A 19,055-nucleotide genomic window follows, 5' to 3' on the forward strand; every position below is an offset into this window, starting at 1 on the left:
TTCCATCTTGTCTCCTGCATATGTCATCAGTTGGGGACCCCTCCCCCAGCACCAACTGCCGCTCTGGGCTAGAGTGAAGAGAGATGGGGCCAGGGGACAGTTCCATCTTGTCTCCTGCATATGCCATCAATTGAGGACCCCTCCCCCAGCACCAACTGCCGCTCTGGGCCAGAGTGAAGAGAGAGGGGGCCAGGGGATAGTTCCATCTTGTCTCTCCTGCATATGTCATCTCTTGGGGACCCCTCCCCCCAGCACCAACTGCCGCTCTGGGCCAGAGTGAAGAGAGAGGGGGCCAGGGGACAGTTCCATCTTGTCTCTCCTGCATATGTCATCTCTTGGGGACCCCTCCCCTCAGCACCAACTGCCGCTCTGGGCCAGAGTGAAGAGAGAGGGGGCCAGGGGATAGTTCCATCTTGTCTCTCCTGCATATGTCATCTCTTGGGGACCCCTCCCCACAGCACCAACTGCCGCTCTGGGCCAGAGTGAAGAGAGAGGGGGCCAGGGGACAGATCCATCTTGTCTCTCCTGCATATGTCATCTCTTGGGGACCCCTCCCCCCAGCACCAACTGCCGCTCTGGGCCAGAGTGAAGAGAGAGGGGGCCAGGGGACAGTTCCATCTTGTCTCTCCTGCATATGCCATCAATTGGGGACCCCTCCCCCAGCACCAACTGCCGCTCTGGGCCAGAGTGAAGAGAGAGGGGGCCAGGGGACAGTTCCATCTTGTCTCCTGCATATGTCATCAATTGGGGACCCCTCCCCCCCAGCACCAATTGCCACTCTGGGCCAGAGTGAAGAGAGAGGGAGCCAGGGGACAGTTCCTTATTGTCTCCTGCATATGTCATTCGTTGGGGGCCCCTCCCCCCAGCATCAACTGCCGCTCTGGGCCAGAGTGAAGAGAGCGGGGGCTAGGGGACAGTTCCATCTTGTCTCCTGCATAGGTCATCAGTTGGGGACCCCCTCCCCCCAGCACCAACTGCCACTTTGGGCGAAAGTGAAGAGGGGGGGGGGGCAGGAGATAGTTGCTCCAGGCACTGTCAATGGCCTGACAGTGCCTGGAGCAAACCTTTGTTGAGAGGTGATTAGATGTCCTTGTTTGTTTCCTCTCTGATGTTGTGCTGTTGCAATTTTAGAGTTTTTTTTTTTAATACTGGTAGCCAGATTATGTTCATTTTCATGGTTTCCTCCTTTCTGTTGAAATTGTCCACATGTTTGTGGATTTCAATGGCTTCTCTGTGTAGTCTGACACGGTGGTTGTGAGAGTGGTCCAGCATTTCTGTGTTCTCAAGTAAAATGCTGTGTCCAGGTTGGTTCATCAGGTGCTCTGCTATGGCTGGTTTCTCTGGTTGAAGTAATAATATTACAGTATAATGGTATAGTACAATATAGTAATATATAATACTAATATTGTGCTGTGCTAATAATATAATATATTGTATTTACAAATAACTTGTAAGCCGTTCTGAGTCCGCTTTGGGGTGAGAAGGGTGGCATATAAATGTCGTAAATAAATACAAATAAATAAACAAGGCATGTTGAAGTCCAAAACACCTGGCGGGCTGAAGTTTGCCCATGCCTGGACTAAACTCCCAGAGGCCTCAATAACTTTGGCCAATGATTAGGAATTCTGGGAACTGGAGTCCTAAACATCTGGAAGACCTGAGTTTGGTAAACATTTCTTTGGAGTAATGAGAGGCCAGATGTAGGTCACTGTAGTGTACAAGCACATCAAGACAACAGCGCAATGCTTAATACCAAAGTGAGCATCTGTTTAGTTAGTACCCAGTGACCTGGCCTAGTTCTTCCACGCAGGTCAGAAAGAGTTGACAGACTTATAAAAAGAGAAAAGGAGGCCGAATTTAGGTCATGTGCTTGTTCAGAAACAGATTCTTTAGCGCAACGTCCAGCATGGCATATTGCACTTGGGCAAAGGATGCATCTACAGTGCAGAATTAATGCAGCTTGACACCACTTGAACTGCCATGGCTCAATGCTATCATGTCATAGGAATAGTAGTCTTGCAAGGTCTTTAGTTTTCCCTGCCAAAGAGCATTGAAATCATAGAATTATAGAACGGAGTTGGAATCATCGAATTTAGTTGGAATCATAGAATCATAGAGTTGGAAGAGACCTTGTGGGTCATCCAGTTCAACCCCCTGCCAAGAAGCAGGAAAATAGCATTCAAAGCATACCTAACAGAGCATCTGCAGCATAGAATTAATGCAGTTTGACTCCGCTTGAAATCCCATGGCTCAATGCTGTCATGTCATGGGAGCTGTAGTTTTGCAAGGTCTTTCCGTGCCAAGATTTTCCCTGCCAAAGAGCATTGAAATCATAGAATTGAGTTGGAATCATAGAATCATAGAGTTGGAAGAGACCTCATGGGCCATCCAGTCCAACCCCATTCTGCCAAGAAGCAGGAAAATAGTATTCAAAGCACCCCTGACAGGTGACCATCAAATCCCAAGAATCCATAGGATCGAACGGTTCCAACTGCATTAATTTTACAGTGTAGAGATGAATCTCATAGCAGTCAAAGGTGTGTTGTCTTCCCAAGTGGGTGGCAAACTGCAAATCACATACAGTATCCACTGGATGATATGTGGCAGGTCTAATATTTTAGATCTGGCCAAACAGTTGTAAATGCAGTAGACTCTCAGTTAAGTGGAACGTAAGCAACCGGCGCTCCATGCAGTCATGCTGACCACATGACCTAGGAGGAGTCTGTGGACAATACCGGCTCTTGGGCTTAGAAATGGAGATGAGCATCACCCCCCAGAGTCAGACTCAACTAGACTTAATGTCAAGGGGAAACCTTTACCTTTACCTTTAAGCAACCAGAACTCTCAAACAACTAGGAAAAAAAACGGTTGCATTCACAGAGCTGTTTTCAGGGTCAGTACAGAGTTAATATTATTATTATTTATTTATTTATTTATTTAGAGATTTTGTATTCCGGTCTTCTCACCTCCATCGAGGGACTCAGGCTGGTTTCCAACAAGAATATCACAAACAATCATTAAAAACATCATATTCCATATTACACTAAAACATTAAAATAGCAAAATACAGTCATATAATTACAATGGTCAGTCGTCACAATAAAATCATTGTTCATCATCATCCATCCATATCGCAGGATATTGACTCACTCGTCAAATGCCAGTTTCCAGAGCTAAGTTTTCACCTGCTTTCTTAACGTCAGGATAGAAGGGGCAGTTCTGATCTCCAGTGGAAGAGAGTTCCAGAGCCGAGGGGCCACCACCGAGAAGGCCCTGTCCTTCATCCCCACCAGACGCGGCTGACAGGCTGGTGGGACCGAGAGCAGGGCCCCTTCAGACGATCTTAACAATCTTGATGGTTCATAGGGGAGAATACGTTCGGACAGGTAAACTGGGCCGGAGTCGTTTAGGGCTTTATAGGTTAACACCAGCACTTTGAATTGTGCTTGGAAGCTAATTGGCAGCCAGTGGAGCTGGCGCAACAGAGGAGTAGTATGCTCCCTGTGCCCTACTCTTGTTAGTAGCTCTTTGGACTAGTTGGAGCTTCCGGGCAGTCTTCAGAGGCAACTCCACGTAGAGAGCGTTGCAGTAATCTAAATGGGATATCTTCTTGTTACAGGCGTGGGCAAACTTCAGTCTTCCAGGTGCTTTGGACTCCAACATGCCTGGTTTAGTCCAAAGGAATTGTGGGAGTTGAAGTCCAAACACCTGGAGGGCCAAAGCTTGTCCATGCCTGTATGAGATATAATTTTAGGTTTTTTTTTAAATAGTAAATCTCAAGCAACCAGAAACAATATTTATGTGACATCTACTGATATCGAGCCACTTTTAGGAGGATCTCCCCAGCCGAGGAGATCTTGAGGGTCCTTGAACCTTGGTGAGGGCAGCGAAGCCAATTCCAGCGGTAAAAATATTTAAAATAATAAATCCTCACCAAAGCGGAAGAAGTTGGCGACCGAAGTGTCTTTATTAGCGATTCAACTGAGATCGGATGCATTGCAGGAATAGTTCCACTACAAGCATACCAATACAAGATTTACAGGCATTTTTATAGGCAAAATACAGAGAAACAATTCAAATTTTCCACCCTCTCCTCCCCGCCCGGCCTCACGCTGATTGGCTGCTGGCCTGAACAGCTGGGAGGAGGCTTGGCGGCCCGCCTCACTTTGGGCCAATCAGGAAGCTTCTCCGCCTCTGAGTAGCCAATGGGCGCGCTCCTCTCACTTCCGAAGATGGACGAATCAGGAGAGAGGAGGCGGGACGATTGCTGACAATGGGGGAAATGATGGGATTATCGCTGGCCGGCAAAGCTTAATTATTTTAAGAAAGGTTTTCCTGTTTCGGATCTGATAAGGAATGTCCTTGATGGGCCTTGGCAAAAGAGACAAACAGAGCCCAGACGGGACCCTGGGGGTCGTCCTTGTCCTTTTGTGGTTCAATCAAAGTGTCCAGAGAAGCTTCCTTGCCTGCCAGACAAAACTCGGAAAGCAAACAAGAGGAAGTTTCAGCTTGCTATTGTCCATGCAAAAGGCTTGATGATTTGGTTGGTTTCGGGGGAACTTGGCTCTCCCTCAGGGAGTGAGCAATCTCTGGTCGCAATTTTCTAGGGCAAAGGGCAAAGGGAAAGGGAAAGGCAAAGGGGCAGGCAATATTTCATAGCAAGATACATACATTCAAATCATAAGCATTTCATAGCAACAAAACCCCATCTTTGTCCCACATCCCAAGTATATTTAATAAGAGGATTAATTTTCAGGAAGAAGCCTGAAGTCCAATGTTTTAAAAGGTCTTTGAGGAAAGTTCATGAGGGAGATAGTATGTACTGAAGTCCAAGACATGCAGGCAGAGAGTCCATGATAATTGAGAAGGCTGGCAGATGAAACCCCAGCTGTGCTGCAACTGATTCACACTTTGGTCCTTGGGAAACTACAACTCTCAGAAAGGGCAGAAGTCCCAAGATCCAGCCATTTCCCAAAAGCCTCGTGGGGTCCTTGTTGTTGTCAATGCCTTGGCAATGTGACCAAGACTTAATCCTTGTTGTGTAGTCTGGTGCCCTTGCCCTTTGCAGAACTATAAGTCACTATCCTTTATTTTGGGGGGGGGGGGTGCTCGACATCACTACCAATTCCCATGGATGATGGTTAACTGGAGTGTACTGTAAAAAAATTAAACTGATTTTCCTTAATGTCATGTTTCTTATTCATTCTTAGTGCCATTATGTATGAGTGAGATGCAAAATAAGCTGGACTTGTCTCACTGAGAAATGCCTGAACCCTATGCCTAAAGAAGTGGGCTGCCATGTCATTCAGTGCCACCATCTTGTTTTCTCCTCCTAACGCCAAGGAAGCCAAATGCTGCTGCTGCACCTGCAAGCAAGAACCAGCAGCTCAGACAAGCGCCCCGCAGTTGCCGCCGCCTCCATCCCCGCCATGTACTCCCATCACGGTTACGGGCACTGGACTAGCACTGCAGTCTCCGGACCAGCTCCTCCACATCATCTACCAACGTGTGGAGAAAGCTGCCAGCCTTGCGGAGGTGGCACTGAGTTTGGCAAAGGCCAACAACGAAGCCCTGAAGCGCCTGGAGGAGGACGTTGGAGCCCTGCGCCGGGGGACACCCCCGAGTGTCAAAGCCAGCCCGGCGTGCGTTCCTGAGGAGCATCAAGAAGATGCCGAAGGAGAAGAAGAGGAAGAACAAGAGGCGGAAGGCTTTGGGAACGGCGTCCAGGTGGTCATTGAAGAACTGCGGCAGTTGGGTGCCGCGGCTGGACCACCAGGACACTTGGGTTTCTCGCCGGTGCAGCTGGGAACTGGTTCCGGAGGGCTTGCCGGGGTGCGTAGGTTGAAACAAAAAGGGTTCTTTGCCCTCCCGCCCTGCAAAAACACACACACAATCACCAGGTCCCTCCGGTCAGGCGCAGATGGCATCATGAATATTTGATGGTATCTCTCATGTTCTCTGCCAACGACCAGCTCCGGAGAGAGGCATTCTGGGAGCCGTGCCAACCTCGCGCTCCGCTATTGTGGCCTGGGGTTGAGGGGGCATGGCAAGAGCTAAAAGTATATGTGTATTTGTATATATGACACCGAAGCTGGTATGGGATTCAGGCCTGGAACGGCGGATGGTGATTTAAGTGGCCTTGGCAAGGTTGTGACTGGGAGGAAATTCTAGCAACGCTGTAGTGCTAGAATGCGTTCAGATGCGAGGCTTAAAAATTGCCTTTGAGCCACTTCTGCAAATTGAGCCCAGTCTGAAGTTTGTCAATGAGAGATAAAAAAGAGGCTTTAACATCAAATGTATCTCCTGGCTATTGTAGGCTTCACATTTGCAATGCAGATCAATTTCATAAAAGAAAAAAGCCATCTCCTCCATTAGTCATTTGTGAAAGTTACCTGGGAAGGTTAGGGGGGCTTTAAGGAATAGCAATAGGGCAAGGATGAGTTAGAAGTCCAAGTTAGACATCTATGTCTTAAGATTCCATGGTTACAGATGGAGACTGAATATTTTATCACATAAGGGTGATAAAGCAAAATTGAGGTTTATCACACAACATAGTTGCATTGCTCTTTGCATCATGACCGGATTATCTCTTCATTGGTGGGAAAACACCATTGTTGGATCCAAATTAAGACTGAGGATTGAATTGTCTCTTTTTACTGATGGGAAAACTCCATCAACGGATCCAAATTGAGAATGAGGCCTTTATCACACAAGGCTAATCAATTGCAGTAGTGGCAAAATAAAAGCACCTTTGCTTAAGGCAGTGGTTCTCAACCTCTACAACTCCCAGAAATCCCAGCCAGTTTACCAGCTGTTAGGATTTCTGGGATTTGAAGGTCAAAACATCTAGGGACCCACAGATTGAGAACCACTGGCTTGTCACAAGATGTAGTGTCTGTTCTGTAGTTGCATTGTGCTTGGATCATGATTGGATTCTCGCTTTTCATTACTGGGGGAAAACTGCCGATGAATCCAATATCGCTGTTGTCCTGCCATTATTTCTTTGTGTGATAGTTTTCTTCACTGCAGTACCGATATTGCGAATTGGAGGGAGGTCTCACAAAAATGCCAAATGAGTGACTACAATGATGGCATGTGCTTAAAAATTATACGATTATGGTTAGAGCTAGTGTATAAAGTCCCGAGCTACAGAAATGTGTGTGCGCCTTCAAGTTGCCTGTGGCAACCTCATGAGTTTCATAAGGCTTCCTTAGGCCATGAATACTCAGAGGTGGTTTAGCTTCCATGGAATCTATGGTTTGGAAGAAGATTGTCAAGCCTTTGTTTCCTTCTCAGGTAGCAGAAGACTCTCCCGCAGGAGATGCCTCCATCCAACGGGTCTACGCTACACCCTCCTCGCCAACCCCTCACCAGTCAGCTCTACAGTCACTGGATGATTCTCTCTCGTACGCGGAGGTCTCCCCTAACAGCACTACCTTGGAGGACTCCATGCATGGGGAGCCACGTTTCTCTTTGGGCTTTGCAAGTCTTCCTTCTAGAAGCCGAAGTAGTGGACAGAAGAACGCGAGGCGCAAGAGGGATTTAGTCCTTTCAGTGAGTTGCCTTACGTAGCTTACTGGTACACGAACTTGTGTCTTGCAAGGACTTTGGCACAGACCCAGCAGTTCAGGCACTCCAGGCTGCTTTTAATGAACTTTTAAGAGACAGGGTTGCTTCGTTTTAATAGCTTGGGGGTTGTGGAAGTTAATGCGAAGGGTCATTTCTCTTTTCTCTCATTTTTCTGTTTCCTCTCTCAGAAACTGGTTCATAATGTCCACAACCATGTCACTAATGACAAGAGATTTGATGGCTCTGAGAGGTGAGTTTTGGTCCAGATTACTTTATTAGATATGGAACACTTTTCTCATATTTTTCAGCAGTGGTGCAGAAAGGAGAACAGGCATGACATCTTCATGGGCGAAGATGCATGGTTCAAAACTGTGGGCCCTTCTACACAGACCCTAAAATGCGGAAGAAACTAGGATAAAGGAGGGGGAGCAGTGGGTAAATGACGTTTGTGGAAAATATGTGCTAAAACAGCTAAAAAACACGTGTTAAAAAGATGTACTTAAAACCCAATTTCAGCTGAAAAATGTGCATATTCGTATGACTGTATATTCCTGCTGTTAAGGAAAACACTTAACTTTGTTCCTATACGATAGTGTGGACTACTCCAGTGCATGTTTGCATTTTAAAATCCCAAAACAGCTGATGAAGGCTGTAAACAAATGGAGCCACGGACATACAGGTGGCTAAATGGAAGGACAATTGGAAAGCAATTACAATGAGAACTCTGCAACAATACCTTTGTTCTGATCTTTATGAAATTAAAGAGCTTGAATTTACAGTAGGGTGAGAAGAAATAATACAAAATCTGCTTGTATGCACATTTAGATATCCACATCAGCGCATGAGAGCCAGCGCATCTTGAGGAGTCAATTAAACAAAAATTAAAGTAATTTTTTGTCAGATGTTCCCTGTCCATCTTGCAGATTTCTAAAATCTGCTACAAACGAAGGTATCAGGGCAATGGGAGAGGATTTACTGGGACTGACAGCTCTGTGTTTGTAATAGCTGTCAGGCCCCGTGATTTTTTGCCCCACTTCTTTGACCCGGATTATGGCACTGTCTGGAAGCGCCCTGTCTTCTGTTTGAGCAGTTAAAGCACAGAGCACCTTTCCACTTTACAATGTGTTCCTGTTTCCCTGGTATGCCTCCCCCTTTGCCTGGGTGGAACAGAGATTTGCAGAATGAAGGAAGAGGAAGAGGAGTTCAATCCACAGAGTAAGTGGTCCAGGGTCGATTCTTCTTGCCTGTGTATGCAAGTCTCTGTTCTGCCTGGGAAAGAAAAGAAGACACTGGACAGAACAGAGAATTGTGGCAGGCAGGATGAAGCGGAGGAACCAGCCTCTACTTCGCCTACTTAATAACTGGAAGATTTGACTCCTCTTCCTATGTACCACATGTCGCTGTTCTCCCTGATACTCCTCTTCATTTGTCCAGGTGGAAAAGAGATTTGTGGAACCCAGGAAGGGGAGTTGGGTCTGTGGGGTAAATGAAGAAGTGTGGAGCTGGCTTCTCCTCTTTCCTGTGTGGCACGAGTCTCTGTTTTGCCTGGGAAAGGAAGGAAGATCTGCGCAAAACAAAAAAACAGTAACATGCAGTCTTCCTGAACAATCCCTGCACTCACCTCCTGAGGATGGGACTGCCATGTGGAAGTTCCTGCGGCAACCCCAACTTTGGCAGTGTTTCACACTTGCAAATAACCAAAACTGTGAGTGTGAAACTCATGAAAGTGGAGAGCTGCATGCGTTTTGGTGAGAGACTGGAGCTTCTGGTTGAGAATTCTAAATGTCCGTCATTAAACTTGAAATCCCACAATTATTTAGGATGTTGCCATAGCAATTTAAATGGAATCGTGGTGCTATAGGTGCATAGTGTGGAAGGGCCCCTTGTCTGGCTCAGAGAGAGTTCAGAGGTGCCTGCTACTACATACCGTAAATAGGCACAGGGATGTATGCTGTAATTGCACCTGAAACAAAATAAATTCTATTTTAACCAGTAGGAATTGCATCTGGTAACCATGTGTGATTGGATCCTGCTGTTTTGTTATGTAAAATTGGGAAATCTGGTGTGCTGTCTTTGCATTTTTTAGTTTAATCCATCAGAAATTTTGTGGGCGAGAAGGTGACATTTCCAGGATACGCCTGGTACTGACAGCTGTTCTTTTGTTTCTCCTCTTGTAGCATCAAATCTTCATGGAATATCTCTGTCGTGAAATTCTTGCTGGAAAAACTGAAGCAGGAATTGGTATCAAATCAGCATAATTATACCGACAAAGAACTAAAAGGTAAAGGAGAGGGGAATAAATATGCTTTCTTGGCGTATGTCATTTCTGAGATGGATCTAAAACATAGAACATCCCCCGAGCATTGTTTTCTTTTCTTATAAAGGCAACTTTAAATTTTTCTTTTGGAAAATTGAAATCTCCATAACTTTTTGGAGATTTTATGATCCTTGGAAAGATATGACCTTTTTAGAAGTCATAACCCTTTTGAAAATGATGTCATAACCTCTTGGTAGGAGCCCCTGGTGGCACAGTGGGTTAAACCCCTGTGCCGGCAGGACTGAAGACCGACAGGTCGCAGGTTTGAATCTGGAGAGAGGTGGATGAGCTCCCTCTATCAGCTCCAACTCCTCATACAGGGACATGAGAGAAGCCTCCTACAAGGACGATAAAAACATGAAAAATCATCCAGGCATCCCCTGGGCAACGTCCTTGCAGATGGCCAATTCTCTCACACCAGAAGCGACTTGCAGTTTTTCAAGTCGCTCCTGACATGGCAAAAAAGCAAAACCTCTTGGTAAAAGCATGACCTGTTAAAAGTCATAACCTTTTGGGAAAATGACATTCATGCAAGGCAACTAGGCCTCTCAGCTGTTAAACCAATGAACCGATGTATGTCTTTGAACTGTTAGGGACAAAGACATGTCAATGCACAAAAACACACATATATGTATATAGCAGAATTTCAGTAGTGTTCCTTTTTAGTTGCCCCAAAACATCTACTCTCCCTCAAAACATAATAATTGAACCAAACGGGGCATACAGGACTCCCATGACCAATAGAAAACACTAGAAGGGTTTGGTAAGCATTGACCTTGAGTTTGGGAGTTGTAGTTCACCTACATCCAGAGAGCACCGTGGACTCAAACAATGATGGATCTGGACCAAACTTGGCATGAATATTCCATATGCCCAGACATGAACACAGATGGAGTTTGGGGAAATTTGGGAGTTGTAGTTACTGGGATTTATAGTTCACCTACAATCAAAGAACTGGGCAACTTCCCACACAGAACCTCCATACTTAAGGTCATCCAGTCCAACTCCCTTCACCAGGGCAAGAAAACATAATCAAAGCCCTCCTGACAAAGAGCCATCCAGCCATAGATAAAGATAGATATGATTCACACACACAAATATAGTATCATAGATTTGAAAGGGACCCCTGAAGAAACCAACACTTTCTCATTATTTTCCATATCAACAGACTGGGCCACAGCAACATGTGGCAGGGGACAGCTAGTACATAATAATTAACTAGTGGAGGCTTGAGAAGGTTGCTATTTCTAACGTTTCCCAAGGAGAAAAATAACATTGAGAGTGGAGATGTCTCTAGCTTTGAAAAGAACCATCTCTCTTAATATTTTCTGTGGAACCAGAAATATTGGTGGCTTCTATATGGACAAATGTCTTATCCTCTGATCATTCCTTTAGGGTCCCCCCCCCCCCTCCCAATGCTTGTGATCACTGCCATTTCCACTTTGTGTTCCATCAGGTGCTTGTGTGGCCTACTTTCTGACCAAGCGACGGGAATATCGCAATTCTCTCAACCCTTTCAAAGGGCTCAAGGAGAAGGAGGAGAAGAAACTCCGCAGCAGGCGTTATCGGGTAAGCCACAATTTAACAATCCCGAAGCGTACTTCTCCGTGTTTATTACCACAGTGGTACCGAATCTGCAGAAAAGCTTTTCTTTTTCCTTTTTGTTGGTCACATTCCTCCATCGGTTTTATTGCAGGACATTTGGAAACAAATAAAATGCTTTTAAAATCACACTGATGGGGAAGAGGAAATTGCATCTGTTTTCTCACTCAGACATATAAAGAAACAACATGCTCTTCATTAGATGGAGGAGTAACCGGAATGTAATATGTTTGCTTACAAGAGGCTATGCCTCTGTCAAACAGTGGCTGCTGAAATTACAAATGTCATGAAATTAAATTAAAGCAAAGCGCCACAAATGTACTCCATCATCGTCTTTATACCAAATCTAATTTAAAAGCAGCTAAGATATTAAATAACTTGGGTATTCTAATTAATACACACAGAATAGACTCCTCAGCTGTGAATTTCATAGTATTTGACTTCTAATTTTAACTATATTTATTTGGACTAATCTGAACCACACACACTCACACTAATTTGAACTTGGTTCTAAGCACTCCTCTTCAAACTAGATGCAGTCTCATTGCGCTTCTGTGGCTAGCTCAGGATGGATCTACACTGCCCTTATATCCCAGGATCTGATCCCAGATTATCTTCTTATCCCAGATTATCTGGCAATGAAGACTCATATAGGGTTGTTGTAGGTTTTTTTGGGCTATATGGCCATGGTCTAGAGGCATGGTCTCAAGATTCATATAATCCTGTTCAAAGCAGATAATCTGTGACTAGATCTACACTGTTCTATATCCCAGGATCTGATCCTATTATCTGATTTGAACTGTATTATATGAGTCTCCATTGCCATATAATTTAAGATAATCAGAAAATCTGGGATCAGATCCTAGGATATAAGGACAGTGTAGAAGGGGCCTGTGATTAGATCTTGGGATATATGGCAGTGTGGATCCAGCCTCAGTAGTTCTTTGGCCCTCCAGATATTTTGGACTTTGGCTCCCAGAATCCTTGTCCCTGTTGGCTTTTGGGAAGTAAACTCCAAAACATCTAAGCCCCCTTCTACACTGCCATATAGCCCAGTTCAAAGACGATAATCTGGATTTTATATGTAGATGGGGCAGCTGAGAATTACTCTTAGATTTTAACCTTGTTTACTCAAAATTAAATACTATTAAGCTAAAAATGGAACTTATACTTTAAGTCCGGAATAGGACTTTGGCATTAATCCCATGGGACTGGATCAGTAGTTATGTTTAGGGGTGAAGTAATTGAAATCAATCATACTTAAGGTAGTTAAAACTGCGTTTAAAGGTAAAGGTTTCCCCTTGAATCATAGAATCATAGAGTTGGAAGAGACCTCATGGGCCATCCAGTCCAACCCCTTGCCAAGAAGCAAGAATATTGACATTGAGTCTAGTCAAGTCCGACTCTGGGGAGTGGTGAAGTCGAGGCTCAATATATGTCCATAGTTCATTATAGGTAAGTCCATAGATGAAAGTATGTCCATAAAAGGGAGGAAAGTACTTGATGTGGGGCAAAAAGTTTCAAAAAATCATAAGGAGAGGCTTAGCGATTCCACTGAGCCAAGATATGGAGCTCTGCATTCACTGGGGATGAAGCTTGTCCTTTGGTCCTTGGAGAACTGTAATTCCCTCCAAGGGCTGGAACCAGGTGGCAGATCCACTCCCCGAAGGTCTCATGGGATGCTTCTGGAGCTCTCCGGGTTCTGGGGCTCCAGAAGGATGAAATAGCAACGGCGGGAGCAGCACAGCAGCAGGAAGCTCAGTTTAAGCTTTTAAACAGAGGCTGGATGGCCGTCTGTCAGGGATGATTTGAATGCAATATTCCTGCTTCTTGGCAGGGGGCTGGACTGGATGGCCCATGAGGTCTCTTCCAACTCTATAATTCTATGATTGACAACCAGCTTTTTCTCTTTTAAATTTATTCTCAAAAATAAAAAGGTTATTCCCAGAGCACAGGAGCCCGAAATGCAAAAAGCAAGATAGTGTTAGAATTGAGCTAGGAAAAATATAGCACCAAAACGGAGTCGTTTGGTTAACTCACAGATACGGGGGCCCGAGGGGTTTCCGTATCCGTGGTTTAAAGAAACGCAGTTTAGGCCTCCCTAGGACACCTGGAAGGCATCCCAGGTGGGCCGGTGGTTGCCCGCTGCCCAGAGAAGGGTAAGTTCATGCATTTGATACTTGTGAGTCAGGAAATAGACACAATGTATCACTATGGAGAGGTGAAGGTTACAATTCAGTTAGTCTTTATTGGGGGTTTTGTTACAATGTTTGGGCTGGGGAGAAAAGCAAAAGGAGAGAGCTCAAGGTTGCAAAGAGTCCCTGGTTGAGGCTGCTGCTGGGACACATTTCATCAGAGTTGGCCCAACAGGGCATTCAGGAACTGCGGAACTCCCTGCAGCTGGTCAGATCAACTGGAAAGCAGGGGTCTGGGACTGATTCGGCATCAGTGGTGCTCATCTCCATTTCTAAGCCAAAGAGCCAGCGTTGTCCGTAGACGCCTCCAAGGTCATGTGGCCAGCATGACTACATGGCCGTTACCTTCCTACCGGATCTACTCACGTTTGCATGTTTTCGAACTGCAAGGCTGGCTGAAGCTGGGACTAACAGCGGGAGCTCACCCCATCCCACGGAGTCGAACGACTGACATTCTGGTCAGCAAGTTTTGTAGACTACCGGTTTAACCCACTGTGCTACAAAACTGCGTTAAGACCCATTTATTTCAGGAAACTACTCTTAAATTTTACTGGGTCCAGATCCAAACCATTGAATTTAGTGAGGCTTACCTCCAAATTAATAGGTGCAAGCTTCTGTTCAGTATTACAGCCTGATCACTTGAATATCTTTGATCTTTGGAGTAATAAACAAGTCATGGGGAATGAATTTTGCAGCACCTGTGAGACTAAAGGCCTGTTCCCACTGCCCAGGTATCGCACTGCAATTTCATTTTGTCAGCCATGGATTCATCTTATGGAATTGTTGGATTGGTAAACTATGAAACAATGGCACTAAGTAAGAGCATAAAGTGGGGTAAAAGCCCTAAAATTGTGTTGTGAGAAAGGGGTCTAACTGACAGATGAAGCATAAGCTTGCACAGACTCCACGCCTGTTTCCTTTTTATGCTGAAACAGACTAACATGACAATATCCTTGAAACTTTTGTTCAGGATAATAGAATTCAGGAGAATATATTCTAACTAAAATAGTTTTATTTCATACTAATTTGGGGACCCAGCGGTGCCTGGGTTATTTGAAAAGGCATTGTTTGTTTTTGGATGTTAGGTAATATCAGTTTGGTGATTTGTAGGTCTATTTCTTAGAAAAAGTCAGTCTTTCCTGTTGTTTTTAATGAGTGCTCCCATTAGAAAATGGATAAGAATGTGGGTGAACTGCAATTCCCAAAATCATGGGTCATTCACCCCAAACCCCACCAGTATTCAAAACTGGCCATGTTGGGTTTGTGTGCCAAGTTTGGTCCAGGTCCATCATCGGCTGGGTTCAGTGCTCTCTGCATGTAGGTGAACTACAACTCCTATAAATCATAGTGAATTGTCCAAAAATTTCTTGTTCAGTTGCTGATGAATTCCTGTTTGCTGTTTGTCATAGGAAAGGGTTAAGGGAGAGGCAGTGGGCGGGGTCATGCAAATTCCACAGCAATGGAGAGAGTAAGTAATCCTGGGATTTCCATTCTGGAGGAAAAACATAAAATATAGGAGGAAATTTCCCTGTATGAAAGCCTTCACTTACGTGGTGAGCAGTATGTTGTTGGTGGAGGACATTGGCAAGGTTTGGCCTACAAATTCATAGCGTTCACTATAACCTGCAATGCCATTGGAGGGAGTGCTTTTGGTGGCTCCTCAGCACTGTGGGTTAAAGCTGTTTGTGGAGGCAGGAGCCTGTCTGTGCAAGTGGACACCTCCACCACATACACACATACAAACTTTCACTTTTATTATAGGAGCCCCCGATGGTGCAGTGGGTTAAACCCTTGTGCTGGTAGGACTGAAGACCAACAGGTCACAGGTTTGAATCTGGGGAGAGTGTGGATGAGCTCCCTCTGTTAGCTCCATCTCCCCATGCAGAGACATGAGAGAAGCCTCCCACAAGGATGGTAAAAACATCAAAACATAGGGTGTCCTCTGGGCAACATCCTTGCAGATGGCAAAGCAAAGCAAAGCAAAGTTTATTGATTAGTCCACTGACCATTGTTGTTGTTCATTCGTTCAGTCGTTCCGACTCTTCGTGACCTCATGAACCAGTCCACGCCAGAGCTCCCTGTCGGCCGTCACCACCCCCAGCTCCTTCAAGGTCAGTCCAGTCACTTCAAGGATGCCATCCATCCATCTTGCCCTTGGTCGGCCCCTCTTCCTTTTTCCTTCTACTTTCCCCAGCATCATTGTCTTCTCTAGGCTTTCCTGTCTCACACAAAGAAACAATAATCACTATCCTAAGACTCCCATAATAGTGAACTAACATACATTAAAACTTGCAGATGGCCAATTCTCTCACACAATTCTCTTACAGTTTCTCAAGTCACTCCTGACATGAAAAAAACACCTTTTATTATGTTTTTAGATAGATAGATTTACTTACTTTTTTCTAACTAAAGGTTTTAATTGTGAATAATTTGTTTAATTAATAACATATTGTAATTTTTTGTTAGAAAATGAACCCAATCACCTCTGGATGGTGCATGCCAAAGACTGTCATAACTTGCTTCATGGAAAGTCCATAAATGAAAGTAGTGATGACAGTACAAAAATCTTAAGCATGTTTTATGGCTGGCTTAACAGGCATAATCCTTAATCAGGAAATGCTCATATTAAAAGGGTACAATCTCATTAAGATGTAGAAGTCCGGCTGGACAAAACGGAGCTGACTTCTGAGTAAATAGGAATAAGATTGCAATGTAGGGCAGAAAATGTGATGGGAACAAGAGGCTGTTAATGAAAAAGATGACATCTGATAAAAAAAAAACCACCAGAAAACCGCTAAATCTAATTAGCCTTCTACTTAGCGACTGTATGCTATGCATATAAGCATGAAAGTAAAGACCACTGAATTTAGGAGGGTTCTCTGCAAAAAAATCAAGAAAAGAAAAGAAAGAAAACCATGTAATAACAGGAAACCAGATCATTATGTCTGCATCCCACTTGTTTTGCAATCTCATTTATCAAAGCACTGCTAGTCTTCCTTTAAAAGGGAAGAAAAATGAAACCTGTCTCAGGCTGGAGCCTTACTCTTTCAGACCTCCCTGCAAAAGCAGTGGGGATCCTCTTTCACGAAGGGGGGCAGAGACCGAGGTTCGGGGAGCGGGAGCAGTTTGAGCGAATGAGCCATCAGGGCTCAGCTGCCAAGAAACGTTTGCATTATAAACTGCTGTTTGTGGAGTATGTGCTTGTTTTCTGCTGCAAAACCAATTTCTGAGCTGACCCATCAAATGCCAGCTTGTTTACACACATGCGTGCGGCAGGTTCTGGCTTTGAAAATAGGACAAGATGCAAATGTTTATAGTGTTGTGTGAATGGGCTTATTAACGAAAGACCCTCCTCATAAATGTACAGCAGAGTACTGTATTTATTTATTTATTTATTTGCGGCATTTATATGCCGCCCTTCTCACCCCAAAGGGGACTCAGAGAGGCTTACAATATATATTTTCATACAATATATTATATTATTAGCATAGTACAATATCAGTATATATTACTATATTGCACTACACCATTATATTGTGTATATACTCGAGTATAAGCCTATTTTTTTAGCCCTTTATTAAGGCTGAAAAAGTCTCCCTCGGCTTATAGTCAAGTCAAGGTTATTTATTGTTTTACTCTGTTATTATTATTATTATTATTATTATTATTTTACTCTATTATTATTATTACATATATTTTACTCTATTATTACTGTTATTATTACATTTCCACTATTTTACTCTATTATTATTTACATATATTTTACTCTATTATTACTGTTATTATTACATTTCCACTATTTTACTCTATTATTATTATTACATATATTTTACTCTATTATTACTGTTATTATTACATTTCCACTATTTTACTCTATCATTATTACATATATTTTACTCTATTATTACTGTTATTATTACATTTCCACTATTTTACTCTATTATTATTATTACATATATTTTACTCTATTATTACTGTTATTATTACATTTCCACTATTTTACTCTGTTATTATTATTATTACATATATTTTACTCTATTATTACTGTTATTACTGTTATTACAGTATTACATTTCCATGACACAAATAAAGTTCAGCCGTCAAACTGGAGCTTCACACACTAGGCTTTCTCATAACAAAGCCTACCTCGCACTCTGAGGCCTTTCTCCCACAGTGAAGCCTACTACCACTGAGACCTATTCTCCCACTGAGGTTTTTCTCAGACTGACGCTACCAAGCTACAGGCACACCTGCTTATATAGAACTGCAGCTTTTGCAGAGTCATTGCATTTATTTAATCCAGGGGTCCTCAAACTAAGATCCTGGGGGCGGATATGGCCCTCTAAGGTCATTTACCCAGCCCTCGCTCAGGGTTTCAGATTGGAGAATCTGTGGTTGCTGCAAATTGTGAGGGGAGCTCAAAAATGGCAGTGGCCATGTCCCTGCCGTATGCCGTTTTACTGGGTATTGTATGTTGCTGTTGTCGGCGGCCTCGGCCTTTGTAAGCCACATCGAGTCCTTCAGGAGATTTTGCGGGGTATAAATAAAGTTAATAATAATAATAATAATAATAATAATAATAATATGAAAGCATTAAGGGTGACGCTGTACAAGTACGGTAGAAGAAAATCCATTCATCAGGATTTGTGGACTTAATGCGGTCCCGATGGTGAGGTGAAGGGGCGCCTCACCGGGAAGGTGTAAGTGAAGGGCGGAGCAAGCTGCAGGCGTCCGGGGCGCCCGGGGTATGGAAAAAAGAGAGAGAGAGGCTCTGGGCCCAGAAAAACACACCTCTTTTACCTGTCTGTCCCGTCCTTGTATGCTATTACCGTACCTCCTCCTCTGCCTCTCAGCTCTCGCTCCTGAAGTCTTCAGTGAAGTGGTGCAGGTGCGCATGTGCGAGATCTGAGAGGCAGAGAAGGAGGCACAGTAATAGGAAAATTACCAAATTGAAATCAAATCTGATGCTTTTAAAAAAATTATTTGGTGTGTGTTGTAAGAGGGGTAGTCTTATACGGCGAGTATATACCAAACTCTATATTTTAACTGGAAAAGTTGGAGGTCGTCTTATATGTCCAGTCGTCTTATATGTCCTACTGGTCAATCGTAAGGCCGAACAGGGCATAGGGTTACAGCCTGTGTTGGAAGGGGTTACACTCCCCCTGAAGACGCAGGTTCACAGCTTGGGAGTGATCCTGGACTCATCGCTGAGCCTGGAGCCCCAGGTCTCAGCGGTGGCCGGGAGAGCTTTTGCACTGTTAAAACTCGTGCACCAGCTGCACCCGTACCTTGGGAAGTCGGATCTGGCTATGGTGGTCCACGCTCTTGTCACATCCCAAATAGATTACTGTAACGCGCTCTATGTGGGGTTG

At 44.2% G+C, this 19,055-nt stretch overlaps 1 protein-coding gene across 3 annotated transcripts in view; it reads left to right on the top strand.

Moving 5' to 3' along the window:
- C6H14orf93 (chromosome 6 C14orf93 homolog) overlaps window positions 1-19,055 on the top strand; it is a 28,459-nt gene that overhangs the window by 7,767 nt on the left and 1,637 nt on the right. For all 3 annotated transcript variants that reach the window (XM_060780032.2, XM_060780034.2, XM_060780035.2), the window contains exons 2-6: window positions 5,211-5,832; window positions 7,297-7,554; window positions 7,758-7,819; window positions 9,747-9,850; window positions 11,343-11,455. In XM_060780032.2, coding sequence (XP_060636015.2) covers window positions 5,299-5,832; window positions 7,297-7,554; window positions 7,758-7,819; window positions 9,747-9,850; window positions 11,343-11,455 — 1,071 coding nt within the window. In that variant the 5' untranslated portion in view covers window positions 5,211-5,298. The remainder of the gene's footprint in view (window positions 1-5,210; window positions 5,833-7,296; window positions 7,555-7,757; window positions 7,820-9,746; window positions 9,851-11,342; window positions 11,456-19,055) is intronic.

This window comes from Anolis sagrei, chromosome 6 (genome assembly GCF_037176765.1).
Source record: "Anolis sagrei isolate rAnoSag1 chromosome 6, rAnoSag1.mat, whole genome shotgun sequence".
Taxonomy (NCBI): Eukaryota; Metazoa; Chordata; class Lepidosauria; order Squamata; family Dactyloidae; genus Anolis; species Anolis sagrei.